The following is a 17,119-nucleotide window of genomic DNA, read 5'->3' on the forward strand; positions in this document are numbered from 1 at the left end:
CACACCTGTGAGGTGGGATGGATTAGCTCAGCAAAGGAGAAGTGCTCACTATCACAGATTTAGACTGGTTTGTGAACATATTGAGGGAAATGGTGATATTGTGCATGTTGGAAAAAGTTTAGATCTTGAGTTCATCTCATACAAAATGGGAGCAAAACCAAAAGTGTTGCGTTTATATTTTTGTTGAGTATATATATTGTAGTTTAATACCATTAGAAATGACAAATGAGTGATCTTTCAGTCCTTCATACCCACACAGACATCACACTCACTCTGTCAAAAAGGGAATTAACTTTAGTGCTGTTCTTTGTATCATAACAGCTCAAGGCACACAATGAAATGATGCACATTTGCACCCAAACTGGCAACAAAATCTAATGTCAGAGTAGCTCAGGGACAATGTCTACCTTACGGAGATGTGCTGTGGACTGAAACTCTTGTACCTGTGTCAAATTAGCCGTAGCTCAGGAAAAGCAAAGCTACCAGCAAACATTGCAGCTTGTTTTGTGTGATCATATTGGGCTAACAGCTCAAATGTTTTAGGAGCTCCAGTTTTTGCTGTGGTACAAAATTGCATATGATTAATAAAAAAAAAAAAATTCACATGTGCACTGATTTTATAAAATTTCAGTCTTCTATTCAACAACTCAGGATTATCAATGTACAGGACATTACATTTTTGCCAACTGCAACACTGTCAAAATGTTTGTCCCAAAGTGGGGGGAAAAACTTCATAATAAACTACACAGGTTTCTAAGTTTACTTGTTTCAGTTAACAGTACATGTGATTATTTACAATAATCAACATTTAACACTTTGGTATCCAACAAACATTCAACAAATGTACAGGAAATATTGTTATTTTAGTCATCTTAGTATTCATGCTTTTCTTAAAAGTAGAACTAGCTGACAAGTTTTTTTGTTAAAAATGTGCTGTTATCAAAGTGGTTTGCTCTGGTTTAGCATTTGAGTGGCATCTTGTCATGGCTTTAGCTGGATCTGTTCCAGTGGTAGCTGAAGCTGCGTTGGATCTCTGAGGCGTCTCAGGTCCTCTTCCACCTGAAAATCACACAGAACAACGAGAACACTTGTTACTAACAGGGCAAGTACAGGAGTATTTAGTCCACGGGCCAAGCAGGTTTCTGTACCATAATAGTCAGATTCCCTGGAACTCTGTGCAGATTCATAAACTTGCACATTTTTGAAAGTGCATGTATAGCCAATCAGAAAAATTGATGATTCCATGTTCTCGGAAGGTACCATCTTGCAAGTCCATTGGGCTGCTCCCTTGTTTCACTCGGGTGAAAGATGACCTGCGTGTTGATTTGACACAATTTTTACGTTGAATGCCCTTCCTGACGTAACTCCACATTACATGGAGAAATGTGGCAGCAGTGGGGTTTAAACAAGAAACTGAGTGGAGAAATGTGGCAGCAGTGGGGTTTAAACCAGAAACTGCGTGCACTAACCACTTGGACACCACCCCTGGCGGAAGGCACCATCTTGGTTTTGTATAAATGGGTGTTTAAATTGGGATTTTTTAAAATTCCAATATCTCTGCTGCTAGATGATCTACTATTTTGATTCCTGTGAGACTACGCCCATTTTCATGGCCAAGGACTCCAATGGTGCAAAATCACATTTAAGGGTGGCCATCTTTGATTTGTACATGTGACTCTTCATATATGTCTTTATAAATGTCACAATTGTATTTCTTGGCCTTGAATGTATGTATGTAGATCATCTACAAGCAGAGAAATTGGGGGGGGGGGGAGATTACATTTTAAGTTACCATTTTTATACATCTAAACTGGCAGCCACAGTGATCTCCAGGAAAAGTGAATCAACAGTTTTCTAATCGGCTATTATATGTATGTTACCAGAAAGTACAATGATACTGACTTTATGGTGACTAAACACTTACACTCCAGCCTCAGTATACCATGGCCAACACAAAAATGTTTCACGACCTATAGTCTGTCGTCTGAACACAGGAGTCAAAATGTTTGAGTTCTCTGTTTAAAATGTACACTGGAACTGTGCTTTTATTTTTCAACTGTACTACATGTTTTTTGGTGGACGTGTGTACCAGCATGTTTGCTTGCATGTTTATTTCGTGAATAATTTGTTTGTAATTGCAGAAGTTCACCATTTTAAAACAGGATCTGTACTGCCATTTTCCACCCAGTGTCAGTTTTGATGGCATACTTGTCAGTCTTGACTAAAACATCATTTAGTTTTAGTCCATTAAATATAATGGTATATCTGCTATTTAATAGACTAAAACTAAATAACAATTTACTCCAGACTGACTAAAAATAGCCAAAATATGCAGTCAAAATGAACACTGCTTCCTTGAGGCAGAGTTGTTAATGTACAGTGCATCTGGAAAGCATTCAGTGCTTCACTTTTTCGATATTTTGTGTTACAGCCTTATTCCTTTCCCCTCAATTCTACACACAATACCCCATAATGACAATATGAAAAACGTCTTGGGATTTTTGTAAATTTACTGAAAATAAAAAACAAAATTAAGAAATGACGTATATATGTGCTCACAGCTTTTGCCATGAAGATTGCAATTTAGCTCAGTTGTGTCCTGTTTCCACAGATTAATCTTGAGATGTTTATACAGCTTAACTGGAGTTCACCTGGGGTAAACTGAGTTGACTGGACATGAGTTGGAAAGGCACATACACCTGTCTACAAAGTGTGTCAAAGGAATTGTCTGTAGACCTCTGAGAAAGGATTCTCTCTAGGCACAAATCTGGGGAAGGGTACAGCAACATTTCTGCTGCTGTGAAGGTCCCAAGGAGCACAGTGGCCATCATCCATAAATGGAAGAAGTTCATATCCACCAGCACTCTTCCTAAAGCTGGCCGCTCAGGAGAGAATGGCCTTAGTCAGGGAGGTGACCAAGAACCCAATGGTCACTGTGTCAGAGCTCCAGCATTACTCTGTGAAGAGAGGAAAACCCTCCAGAAGGACAACCATCTCTGCAGCAATCCACCAATCAGGCCTGTATGGTAGAGTGGCCAGATGGAAGCCCCTCCTTAGTAAAAGGCACATGGCAGCTCACCTGGAGTTTGCCAAAAGGCACCTGAAGGACACTCAGACCATGAGAAACAAAATTGTCTGATCTGATGAGACAAAGATTGAACTCTTTGGTGTGAAAGCCAGTCATCATGTTTGGAGGAAACAAGGCACCATCCCTACAGTGAAGCATGGTGTGGGGATGTTTTTCGGACGAGTCAGGATTGAGAGAAAGATGAATGCAGCAATGTACAAAAACATCCTGGATGAAAACCTGCTCCAGAGCGCTCTTGACCAGACTGGGGCGATAGTTCATCTTTCAGCAGGACAATGACCCTAAGCACACACCCAAGATATCAAAGGAGTGGCTTCAGGACAACTCTATGAATGTCCTTGAGTGGTCCAGCCAGAGCCCAGACCTGAATCTGACTGAACATCTCTGGAGAGATCTGAAAATGGCTGTGCGCTGACACTCCCCATTCAAGCTGATGGAGCTTGAGAGGTGCTGCAAAGAGGAATGAGCAAAACTGCCCAAAGATAGGTGCACCAAGATTGTGGCATCATACTCAAGAAGACTTGAGGCTGTAATTGCTGCCAAAGGTGCATCAACAAAGTATTGAGTAAAGAGTGTGAATACTTATGTACCTTTGATTTGCAAAAAACCTTTTTCATGTTGTCATTATGGGCTGTAACATAAGGTGGAAAGAGTTAAGTGCTGTGAATACTTTCCGGATGCACCGTTGAGATTTCATTATCTGAGATTCTCTCATGCGGGATCCTAAGGCATTTCCTCCAGCACGTTCTTGGTCTTCATTTGGTTGCTTCGCCAAAAAAAATCCACATTTTTAAAAGAGAGGTGCCTACATTAGATTGCTGAAAGTAGCTTATTAGAGAGGTGGTTCTTCTTTTGGTCACTCCCTTAAATGCAGGAGTAGATCAGCTGGTAAAGACAGTTTAACAATCCATCTCTGCTCTTTTGTTATAGCAGTTAAGAAGCAAGATATCAGACAATGCCTCACGCTGCTTGTTGACCTCTTGCTGTTTTGTGTACTTGTGACCAAGACCCCACGATAATTTAATATGGTAAAAGGAAAATAAATGGACATAAAAATACAATAAACCTGTGCCAGTTCTTCCTTCAGTTCATTGTATCTGTTTATATTGAAATTCTTCTTGCTGGCTCCTTTGTAAAAGTAATGCAGGAACTGTCTGTCTTTGGCATCTGGATAGACATAATCCTGCAAGAAATACAAAGTGTAATGGCATTAATACAAGAACAAGTCTGTGCACACACATTTATACAACTCATCTCCATTTCTAGCTTGAGTTAGTTAAAAACTAAATTGAGGACATGTTTAGTGGGACTGGCCTGTTTGGTGAGGACATAATAAGCAAAGGCTCCCATGCTGGTGCTGTAGGTGATGAAGTAAGTGACGGGCTCCATGACGTCCCAGGAATAGACCCACCATGTGAGCCAGGCCAGAGCGCCACCCTGCACCGACAACAGGGCCAAGCCAGTCCACAGAACCCTGGAAGTGTGGAACTCTGCTGTTCTGGACAGCTGAGCCTTCATCTGTCAGCAATTAATACAAGGAAGAACGGGTTATGGAAGCAGGCATGACGGGATGCCGTGAGCGTGCAGAGGCGAAGCTTATACCTTCTCCAGGGGAGACAGCTGTTGTTTCAGGTTGTCGAGTTTCTCCAGCAGCTGCCGCTCCTTCAGCAGCTGGTGTTCAGGCAGGTGGAGCGCAGTGTGGAGCAGATGCACCACATGCTTCATGCCCTCCATGTCCACGGCATGCTCACTAGATGTGCACACTGCAATGGAGGAGAACACAGCTGAGGAGAATCAGAGCCACTGAGACGCATGCAGAGATCAGTCCCGTTTATCAGCAGGGACTCAGAAAAAGACTTCAGGTGCTCTGTACCCCTGTCAAGTGAGTGAACATTATACGCCACGTCATTGATGATGATCTGGAAGTCCTTGTCAAGCAGAGCATCCATCAGTGTGGTGTTGGCAACACGCTCACCATCTGTCAGAAGAGGACAAACATCAACTCTCAACTCCAGAGCACCATGAATAATTTTTTCCTCATCACTAGAAGTTGAGCAGGTAGATGAGTGGTTAAGGTACTTGGCTACCAACGGGGAGGTTCACTTTCTGCTTATTCTGCCTGTTTGTGTTCTTAGACAGACAGATGCATCGTCTCAGACAACACCAGCTATGAATAAATAATGGGCACCGGTCTTGGCTGTGGGGAAGTAACGTGCGTTGACTGGTGTCCCCGTCCATCTGCTTCACACTACGCCAGGGGTCACCAAGCCTGCTCCAGGAGCTCAACTGCCCTTCATGTTTTTAAAGTCTACTTGCCACAAACACAGCTGATTTATCAAGTCTGGTGTTTCCTACCAGTTGATTGGCTGAGCTAATGATTTAATTAGCAGTGGGTGGAGCAAGGAGAGTTGGAAAACCTGCAGAGCTTGTGACCCCTGCACAGCCTGTTCACATGGTTTGTTTTTTTCATGATACTGTTATGAAATGCGTCACATTTTCATGACTGTCAAGGTTAGGTCACTGTTTTTAACCCTAACTCCCCACATTATCCCAAATTTCATGATACTGTCACGAAATGTGTTCCATTTTCATGACAGTATCACAAACCTGGCATGAGATGGGGTTGGCCCGCACCCTGGTACCCATGATAACACCAGCACCAGTGGACTGCAGAACCTGTATAAGACGTGTTTACGCATTGTGTCCTTTAATCATATCATGAAAATGGCTTCACAAACAACGTGATACTATTTTAGAAACTCATCTGTTGTGCTTTTCTCCAACAGACAAATTGCATCAGAGGCGGCAAATGGGTTGAATGTGAACAGGTCCAGGGATAGGCTCCGTTTTTGGTGGGTTGTTCCCAGTTGGAGCTGTCCCTGGAATAATACATAACCCTGGTAAATTAAAAAAAAAAAAAATTGCAGGGTCTTGGCAGATGTTCTGCTTGTTTTAGCCAGAAGAGGGGGCTGGTAGCTCACTGCAATCAGCTTCACAATCACACTTGAACTACTAACCACTTCCTCACCTAAATTTGGAGAAGTGGAAAATGTGGTGGTGATTATGGAGAGTGTGGTGAAGGAATGCAGCTGAAACACTGAACCTGTTTTATGAAGGAAGTAAAGTGTGGAAACAGGTTGGTGAAAGTGAAGAATGGATTTTCGTACGTAGATGCAGTAAAAACAGCTGTACAGAGAGGGATGGCATCCAAAAGGGTGCCTTAGATAACTGTGTTTTCTAGGAAAGTGATTGAAAACACTGCTGGTAACAAGTCAGATTTTATTGCTTATACGAGGTCTATTAGAAAAACCTATCCTACCTTTTTATTTTTTAAAAAACTATATGGATTTGAATGATGTGCGATTACACCAATCATGCTTGAACCCTCGTGCGCATGCGTGAGTTTTTTCACGCGTGTCGGTGACGTCATTTCCCTGTGGGCAGGCCTTGAGTGAGATGTGGTCCCGCCCTCTCGGCTGAATTCCTTTGTTTCACACGCTGCTCGAAACGGCGCGCGTTGCTTTATCAAAATTTTTTCTGGACCTGTGAGGAATATCCGAGTGGACACTATTCGAGAAATTAAGCTGGTTTTTGGTGAAAGTTTAACGCTGATGAGAGGTTGTGGAGTTTCTTTCGCTTTAAGGACAGCTCACAAAGCGGATCGGCGCGGCGCGGTCTGAGGTGGCGTCCGTCTGGCTGTTTCGAGCTGAAAACATCCTAATTTAAGGCTCTGTTCACCCAGGACGTCGTCAGAGAACAGACAAGTTTCAGAAGAACTCGGCATGAGGAGTTTATGCGGACATTCCACTGTTTAAGGACATTTTTTAATAAAAGACGTGCGCGCAAATTCGCCGAGTCGTTTCCGTGACGACTCGGCGAATCTGTGTGCGCTGCGACAGGAAAAACACCTCCGTGTTGAAAACCATTTGTAAAATTCAGGCGGCTTTTGATGGCTTTCAACAAGTGAGTACTGAGAAATTGTTTAACAGCTTGGGCATGTTCCAACTTGCCCGTTAAGGTTTCCAACGGAGGTGTTTTTCCTGTCGCGACCCCCCCGCGGTCGGGTCCGGCCCGACATGCGACTCTGCCCGCACATTCTTCATTACAAAATGTCCGTTAACATGGAATGTCCGAAATAAACTCCTCATGCCGACTTCTCTGAAAGTTCTCTGTTCTCTGACGACTTCCTGGGTCAACAGAGCCTGAATGTGGAAGTTTTAAACTTGAAATGGCGAGACGCTGCCACCTCGAAGCGCAGATCGCCGTCAGGCGCCATTGGCCGTCCTTACGGCGACACTACCAGGCCAAAATCTCTTATCAGCCGTTAAATTTTTAACAGAATTTATCGAATGGTGTCCACTCAGTTGTGCCTTACAGTTTTTGAAAAAGATTTTATCAAACAAAGCAGCAGTCTCTGAGCCATTCCTAAACAATGAAAAAAACGACGAGAGGGTGGGCCACTCCTCACTCAAAGACTGCCCACAGGCGAATGACGTAACCGACAGGCGTGAAAAAACTCTCGCATGCCCACGAGGGGTTCAAGCATGTCTGATGTAATCACACGTGATTCAAATCCATATGGTTTTTGAAAAAAATAATAAGGTCGGATACTTTTCTAATAGACCTCGTATGTGACAATTTCTCAGTTCAGGCAAGTAGCAGATTGGGGACTGAGTTGGGAAGCTGTGAAAAATGGTGCAGAGGGAGCGACACTTGGTCAGCAGCAAGTTTTATTTTACCAAATAAACAATGCATAAAAATACTTTGGCTGTCAGAATTAGTGTGTTTGTCCAGCAGAGGGTGCTCTAGTGGGACTGTTATCTCCCCAGTATGAAATATAAGGGAATATAGCGTGTCAATCCGTCCATCAGTTTTCATTTCTTAGCGTGACATCTCAAGAAGCACTTGAACAATTTCATTCATATTAAGCATAAGGGTGTACATGGGTGATCCCTTGACACTTTGTATAACTGATTTGTGGGGACCGATGAGCTATATCATCTCCTGGTGACTTGTTTATAGTGCTGTCAAGCATGGCTGGGAACCACATCAGCCTTTGGTAACATTAGCTACAAGAGAAATTTGTAAAGCTACCAACCGCTATTTTCCAATCAGAGTGAGTGTTTAACAGTGACGAGAGAAATGGTCATTATGCTGCCAGCTAGACAGGGCTAAACTAGACGAGAAGTCTAATTTATGCAAATGTTTTGAGTAAACATTGGATATATTTATAGTTTTTCTAATAAAATTCATGTTTAAACATTATCAGGGTTTAATAATGAAATCTTAGGAACCCACTGCCATTTTCTATGTATAAATCTGCAAATATATCAGTATCATAAATTTTTTTTTTCTTTACTCTCCAATATCAACATCAGTATCAGCCCCCCAAAATCTGTATCACTCAGGGTGCATTTTAACAATGAAACAAGATATTAATAATATCACTGGTTTTCATTTCAGATATTTGGAAACGTAATCAAGACCGGTGTCGCAGACCGAACGGAGCCGCCCCTAAAAATGAGCCCTGCCTCCACTACACGAGAGCTCTGGTGCTGTCTAAGACAGAGTCTCTTCACACAAGTGATCAAATGGACTAATGGGATTATTAACCATCAGATGACAAGGTAAAACCTCTTAAATCATTCTAAAGTCAGTTTTAAGCAGAAACCAGTCCGTTTCAAGCAGAAACAAGGCGATAATCTGTGATGCATTGAAATGACAGATGCGCTCTGATTGCTTCCTCCGTCTTTTACGATGAAATAATGCTAAATTTATGTGGAAATGATTGCTGTACAAAAGCTTCAGATATCTGTCGCTGAGACAGATGATGACTGGAGTGCAGTTTGAAGCAGAAATGAGGTGATAATTCATGAACATGGCTAATGATGCATGCGCAGTGAAGGCAGGGTGGACCGTTTGGCCGGAGACACTGGTATAGTCAGCTTGACTATACCAAATTGAAATGGAGAGAGCTTGCAGAAAATGCCTGAGCAACGTGTCTGCATAGACTGAAACTGTGCATTGTCACTGTCAGAGGAACCTTATATGGACACATAGACAGGCAAGCTCATAATTACTGTATTCCTCAACAACAAAAAAAGCTGACCATCAGTGCTATAATAAAGCTAAATTTTATTTTAGGCCGTACAGAATCACTCCTGTATCAGAAGAATGCTTTTCAATGTAGGAGAATGTGAGCAATACCCCTTTGTAAAAGCATTGCATTTTTGTCTTAAAAAAAAAAAAGGAAACCAGAAACTTGCACTTGTAGAGCGCAAACCTCCGCCAAGACTAGTTTCCAATTCCACAAATTTTACATTGGAAAAAAAATTTCTAGGTCAACCTCCTGTTAGAAGTGGCTTTTTATAAGCCAAAATATAACACAGAATATAGTTTTAAAAGGGCTTTCAATGTTAAAATCAAATATCAGTTAAATCCACAATACGGATCAGATGCAGATCAAACTTAGTCTACTCATTGAGAGTGCCAGTTTGCACCTCACTTTCACTTATGAGAGTGATTGAGGCATGTTTGATTAAGATATAATGTAAACTATACATTAAATGGGGTTTTCAGTGTTAAATTTAATGGCCACAAAATCTGTAATTTGGATCAGATCCGGATCAAACTTTGTCAGTCGATAAAGGATACCATCCTACATAATGCTCTCAAATATGAAAGAAATTTGATATTTTTTCAGTTATGCATTTTTGAAAAATTTGTTCATCTTAAAGATAGGGATTTTTCCAATTGTCCAAGATTTTTCCTGACTTTGCCCTTTGACCTATGACTTTGGAAAATTGAATCAGTTCTGCCTATCAGGATATGAATCTTCAATAAAAATTTCATAATGACATATGAAAAGTGTGGGCTCCAGGCTGTTCACAAACAAACAAACAAACAGGGATGAAAACAAAACCTCCTCCAACTTTGTCGGTGGCGATAAAAAGAGTTAGAGTAGTTGTGTGGTGCTGTATGCATCTTACCCTTAGTGAGCACAACCGCAGTGACTCCAGGATCCTCTCTCTGCAGATCAGCGATCAGGTCTCCACAATCATCAACATGGGTCTCAGGAAGAACAGACACTTCTCGGTCCTGGAAGGCAACGGGACTTCCAGAACCAAACGGCCATATTTGTAATGCAAGGACACATCTGCAACACAACCACCACTTTGATTGCCATGATAAAAGTTGGAATGTAAATGAAAAAACAAAACAAACAAACAACAAATGCAGCTGTAGTAATGGACTATTACCACTGGAGGGGGAGAGGGTACTGTAGTAAAGAGCCGGACAGTTTCTCAGAAGAGGGTGCTTCTGCGGAACCTTAAAGGGAGAATCAAATTAATCACTTTGACATTTGAACTTTAGCTTCCCTTAGTAATCTCACATTCGCAGGCAAACACACAGTAATGGGGAGTGACAAAAAGAAGGATGTAAAGAAGAAACACTCATTAGGGCTGCTGACAAGACGAGAATATGCAAAAATAAATAAATAAATGAATAAAAGGCAGGATTTACTTGTGTACTATTACAAAATATGAACGTATGAGTGTGGAATCTGAAAACCTAATAGTGTTATTGCTGCTGAGCAAACCGCCGTGTTTCAGATGATGCAGTTCCACCGTTTGCATAAAACAAAGTGTTCACACCCAAATGCATATTAAAAGTAAAAGCATCTTTGAATAAAATGCAGCCATGCCCGATTGATATGGGAAAAAAATCTAAGTGTTTTGTGATATTCGTAGGCTGCAATAATTTGTGTCTGCACACATTACTCAACAAACGTCACAATGAATAATGCCGCACCAACATGATGATGCAGGAAAACAAAAAGGAAATTAAGTCAATGTTATTTACAGTCAAGTCCATAAGTATTTCGACAGCAGAGGACTTTAGGGAATACTGGGTCCTGCACCCCACCACACTGGAGTGGAAATGAAACAATCACGCTGTGCTTTTATTGTCGACCGTCAACTGTAATTCAAGGAGTTTAGCAAAAATATTGCATTAACCATTTAGGAATTACAGCCACAAACAGTCCATCATTTTTCAGAGCCCATAAGAAATTGGACAAATTAAATATAATGATATGTAAATATGAATCATCACTTTTACAGCCAGTTTTCTTTAGAAAAGTCAGGAGTTGGATATATGGACTGCATTTATATAGCGCTTTTCCATCTGCATCAGACGCTCAAAGCGCTTTACAATTATGCCTCACATTCACCCCGATGTCAGGGTGCTGCCATACACACCGGGAGCAATAGGGGATTAAAGACCTTGCCCAAGGGCCCTTAGTGATTTTCCAGTCAGGCGGGGATTTGAACCCAGGATCTTCTGGTCTCAAGCCCAACACCTTAACCACTAGACCAGGGGTAGGCAACCTGTTCCAGAAAGAGCCATGAGGGTGCAGGTTTTCTTTGCAGCCACTGACTCCACCAGGTGATTTCACTGATTAACTGATGCCATCTGCTCAAAGTGATATTAATCAGTAAAATCACCTGGTGGAGTCAGTGGCTGCAAAGAAAACCTGCACCCTCATGGCTCTTTCTGGAACAGGTTGCCTACCCCTGCACTAGACCATCACCTCCCTCTATATATGGGGTTATAAATTTAAAAATTGATAAAATAGTGCTCATCGCGCGGCTATGCCCCTAAGTTCCCCCTATGCTGTGGAAAAAATCCTGGTGAGAACCCCGTTATGTGCTGCTTAAAGAGGCATTCATCTTGGTTGACGTAAACCCTCGAGTCAATGAAAATGTCATAGTGAATAAAAATGGAAATAAGTCTTAAATAAAATTAAATAAATCTCCAAACTATTATTTTTAAGCTGTGTTACAGAAATAAAGTGGTCATTTCAACTGACTTAAAACATTTGATGAAACAGAACATGTGCAGTCAGGAAAAACAGTTTGAAAGCTTTTTTGCAATCTGAATATAAACTTATGTTTGCAACTTTAACTCACCTAACCCGAAGGTGTCAAATAACTGTATAAAGTCAGCAAGCCAGATGTTCACAAACCCAACATCACCTCTTATAATGCATCCTTAAATACAGCCAGCGTAATAACTTTGCATGTGAAGCCAGAAAAGCCTTGTGTTACATTATGTCAAATCATCGTTTTGCCTGTGAAATTATTAGTTACAATGTTTTCTAATTTCGAAGTCAGGGGCCACCAACCTTGCTCCTGGAGATCACACCTGCATATTTTCTAACTCTCCCTCCTCAAGTCAAGTCTGGGAGCAGGCGCTGGTCCTACAACCCTTCCCAACACCCAGTCCATGCAAGCATTGAACAGTGCAGGACCCAGAACACATCCCTGAGAAAAACCTGTCTCAGCTAGCCTATACACAGATACTGTCAGTGCGGAGGCAACGATGTCCAGCAACATCATGGGGATCCTGCAAACTCTCAGGATGTCCCAGAGAGAGCACTCTGCCTTCTCACCATTAAAGTCAATAATTGACTACATCCTAGCTTGGCAAGTACTCAATAAATGCTTTGCTTAATAAAAGATAACAAGAATATCTGCAGTGCTTTCTTGCAGCCTATGTTTATTTTGGCAAAGGATTCAACTCTGTTGACCAGGTTACTCTCCCGGGTATCCTGAAAATTTGCAAGGTCCAGCAACTTGCTGGTGGATCCTGCAAATTTTCAGGATACCCGGGAGAGTGGCGATATACAGGTACTGTGACTACTGTGCAGAGTGAGGGCAGCGTCTCTTCTCAGGCACCATATTTTCCAGAGTATAAGATCAGATAAATCCTTTAATAGTCCCACGGCGTAGAAACTTATGATGTTACAGCAGCACAGGGACAGTCACAGAACAACAGTGCAAGTATGCAAAAATAAGGTAAAAGAAAAATAAATACAAAAAATATGTAGGTCAAGTTCTGTGCAGAATAACAATATATGCAGTAGAATAGACTATACTATATACAAGCAGAAAGAATGTTTCATAATATTGCACGAGTGTTCAAGTGATGTTGTACACAAGTGTACAAGTATTATTGCACAGAATGTGTAGTATTATTGCAAATGGCTGAAAAATTGTTATTTAATTGTTCAAATATTAGTGATTTGAGGGTCTACTGGGAACAGTGCTGGTTGTGGAGTCTGACAGCAGCAAGAAGGAAGGACCTGCAGTATCGCTCCTTCACGCACTTTGTGTGGAGCAGCCTGTCGCAGAAGGAGCTTTCCAGTGCAGTCAGGATGTCACTCATGGGGTGGGAGGTGTTCTCTAGCAGGGATGACAGCTTAGCCATCATCCTCCTTTCTCCCACCTCCTGCACTGAGTCCAGGGAACTTCCCAGGACAGAGCTGGTCTTCCTAATCACTTTGTCAGGGCTCCTCTCAGCACTTGTGATACTGCTGCTCCAGCAGACCACTCCGTAAAAAATGGCCAATGCAACTACAGAGTCAAAGAAGGTCCTCAGGAGCTGAGGAGCGCCCCCTGCACTCCAAAGGATCTGAGTGGCCTCAGCAGGTACAGTATGCTCTGGCCTTTCTTGTAAAGTGCAGTAGTGTTGTTTGACCAGTCCAGTTTATTGTTTAAGGTAAGGTGTTTAAGGTACTTGTAAGAGTCGACCTATCTCAATATCCGTTCCCTGGATCTTCACTGGTGTCGGTGGAGAGCGCCTGTGCCTGTGGAAATCCACCACCAGCTCTTTGGTTTTGCCTGCACTGATCTGGAGGCAGTTCCCCTGACACCATTCTACAAAGTCTTGTGTCACCTCTCTGTACTCTGTCGTCCTCGTCAGTGATGAGTCCGACAATTATCAGAGAACTTTTTCAGGTGACAGGTAACAGAGTTGTACATTAAGTCTGCAGTGTAGAGGGTGAAGAGAAAGGGAGCCAAGACGGTTCCTTGCAGTGCCCCCATGCTGCAGATGACCATGTCAGAGACAGTCCCAAGCTCTGAAGTACTGTTGTCGTTCAGTGAGGTAGTCCAAGATCCAAGATGAGAGTCAGTGGTCTACACCAGTGATTTCCAGCTTGTCCTTCAGAAGCACCAGTTATATGGCGTACTGAAAGAGAACCAAAAAAAAAACCATGATTCTTACAGTGTTCCCAGGCTTTCTGGTGAGAGAGAGCTTTATGTTGGAGGCAGATGACAGCATCGTTCACTCTGATGGCAGGTTGGTTTGCAAACTGAAGTGGATCCATCGATGATTTCACCAGGGGGTGCAGATGCCCAAGGACCAGCCTTTCCAGGATCTTCATAAATTGCACTGGTCCAAAAATGCCTCTTTAAGAGGAAGAAAAATGTATACAAGTCACACCAGAGTAAATGTCACGCTTATCACTTCATGCAAGAAGCAAAATGGATTTAATCACCGTATTATTATTTATTTATAAGGCACACACGGTGTGAAGGAGCACAGCTAACAAGCTAATTAATATCAGTCACTTCTTTCAGTCACTAAATAAACCATCATATGTGAGATGAATGTACCACGTAATGAAACGTTTGAAAACCCGGTGCATCACTTTATATAGCTACAACACAGACAGTGCTTTAGCCATCGGAAGCTAAGAGCTAATTAATGTTTTTGTTACAATCGCAAACTGCTTCTTTAAGCCACTGAACAGACGATCATGTGTGAGGTGAACGTACAACGTAATTTAAATGTAATTTAAACTCCTTTTAAGTACATTTATAAAAGAAACTCAATTAACTTTCTGCTTCTTGTTCAAAGAACTGTTCTTGTACTTTCAAGTAAGATTTCTTCCAAATAGAAGAAAAAAATAAAATAAGTCCATCTTCATTCAAAAGTGTTGTCTTCCAGTAAAAAACATGTTACAATATTTCTTCAGTACAAAGAATGCCCCCCCCCCCCCCCCCCCCGATCTTATTCTGGTGGTTCCTGTTATTCGACATCCACTTCCTGCTTAAGAAAATGGGTATCTTGGGACAGATTTGGCACCACACCATAACTTTGTGACAAAGATTGTGGGGCTGGGGTGCGAAGCAGGGCTGAGCTCGCAACATATACTCAACAAAATATAAACACAACACTTTTGGTTTTGCTCCTATTTTGTATGAGATGAACTCAAAGATCTAAAACTTTTTCCACATACACAATATCACCATTTCCCTCAAATATTGTTCACAAACCAGTCTAAATCTGTGATAGTGAGCACTTCTCCTTTGCTGAGATAATCCATCCCACCTCACAGGTGTGCCATATCAAGATGCTGATTAGACACCATGATTAGTGCACAGGTGTGCCTTAGACTGCCCACAATAAAGGCCACTCTGAAAGGTGCAGTTTTATCACCAGCACAATGCCACAGATGTCGCAAGATTTGAGGGAGTGTGCAATTGGCATGCTGACAGCAGGAATGTCAACCAGAGCTGTTGCTCGTGTATTGAATGTTCATTTCTCTACCATAAGCCATCTCCAAAGGCGTTTCAGAGAATTGGTAGTACATCCAACCAGCCTCACAACCGCAGACCACGTGTAACCACACCAGCCCAGGACCTCCACATCCAGCATATTCACCTCCAAGATTGTCTGAGATCAGCCACTCGGACAGCTGCTGAAAACAATCGGTTTGCATAACCAAAGAATTTCTGCACAAACTGTCAGAAACCGTCTCAGGGAAGCTCATCTGCATGCTCGTCATCCTCATCGGGGTCTCGACCTGACTCCAGTTCGTCGTCGTAACCGACTTGAGTGGGCAAATGCTCACATTCGCTGGCATTTGGCACGTTGGAGAGGTGTTCTCTTCACGGATGAATCCGGTTCACACTGTCCAGGGCAGATGGCAGACAGCGTGTGTGGCGTCGCTGTGGATGAGCGGTTTTTCTGATGTCAATGTTGTGGATCACATTTAATAATTAACGGTGGATTATCACACAGACCTTTTGAGCCCAGCGCAGACCTCTCATTCTAGTTCCTGTGCGTTGTAATGGCGAGGTTCTTGCGTCATTCAAACTGCACACTTTGTTGTTTGATAAAGACATTTGTTCATATTTATTTGCTTTAAAATGAGCAGACTGCTTACTGCATTTTATCTGGAGCCCGACATGAGGAAAAGCTCAACATAATAACGCCATCACAACTGCTTGTGTAAGAACGCATTAAATGTTAGCCAACTTGGTTTTAACACCTGCTAAAAGTAACTGAGACCCATTAGGACGTTTCCACCGCTCTCAATTTTTTAAAACAATAAAAGGCAGTTTAATGATGTTTTACTTGTTTCAACTGTAATGAAAACTTGTGGTCATGAACTGTGATTTTTCTTATTTTGGTATATAATTTGCACCAGACTATAAGCCACAGGACATCCCAAACTAGTAAAAAATCGTGAGTGATTGCTGTTTAGTGGGGTTCCATGGTGTGGTGGACATCCGCACATGCTCCCAGACCTGACCTTACTGTGTGGAATTCAGATGACGTGTATTTCTGGCCCATGGCCCTCAGTTCAGATTAATTTTCTGTCCCTTCAAAGGAATTAATTGGGTGTCTGTGCTGCAAAGAGTGAGTGTGCATTTGTCAGCTGATATCTGGAGACATGACAGTCACTCTCTGCTGCAATTCTGTTAGCCAGCTTTCAATCAATATTACATTAAAGAGGAGCAAACTAACCATACATTTGCTTGGACAGAGAATGCAGTCGAGCCTTGAGGCCCACTGCAGAGAAGAGGTAATTTGTTCACACTCTCACACGACAATGGCTTCAACAGGACAAAGAGTTAAACTTGAAATATGACAATGACAACTCGCAAACTAGTTAGCTACCTCCAGGGAAAAAAAAGCATGAGCTAAGGGATATAAAGGCAAATGCTGCTGGCAAAAGCTTTTGTTAAAGGGGATTGCATATAAATCCAGCTGACACAGTTTCAACATCTTGCAGATAGTAAACCATCACATCAGACTGAAGCAATGTGTCAGCAGCACAATGGCTTAGTGGTTAAAACGGTTGGCTCACATTCAAAAGGTCCCAGGTTCATTTTTTACCTGGTTATTTCTGTGAGGCGTTTGCATGTTCTGTCTGTGTTTGCGTGGGTTCCCTCC

At 42.1% G+C, this 17,119-nt stretch overlaps 1 protein-coding gene across 1 annotated transcript; it reads right to left on the minus strand.

Moving 5' to 3' along the window:
• Nucleotides 1-858: 858 nt before the first annotated feature.
• LOC117526566 (calcium uniporter regulatory subunit MCUb, mitochondrial-like) lies at nt 859-13,360 on the minus strand. The gene is given in 9 exon segments (XM_034188629.1): nt 859-1,059; nt 4,155-4,271; nt 4,403-4,606; nt 4,691-4,851; nt 4,962-5,066; nt 10,078-10,146; nt 10,149-10,244; nt 10,348-10,417; nt 13,217-13,360. Coding segments are annotated over 9 exon segments (1,044 nt in total). The 3' UTR covers nt 859-981.
• Nucleotides 13,361-17,119: the final 3,759 nt, after the last annotated feature.

The sequence above is a fragment of the Thalassophryne amazonica genome, chromosome 15 (assembly GCF_902500255.1).
Source record: "Thalassophryne amazonica chromosome 15, fThaAma1.1, whole genome shotgun sequence".
Taxonomy (NCBI): Eukaryota; Metazoa; Chordata; class Actinopteri; order Batrachoidiformes; family Batrachoididae; genus Thalassophryne; species Thalassophryne amazonica.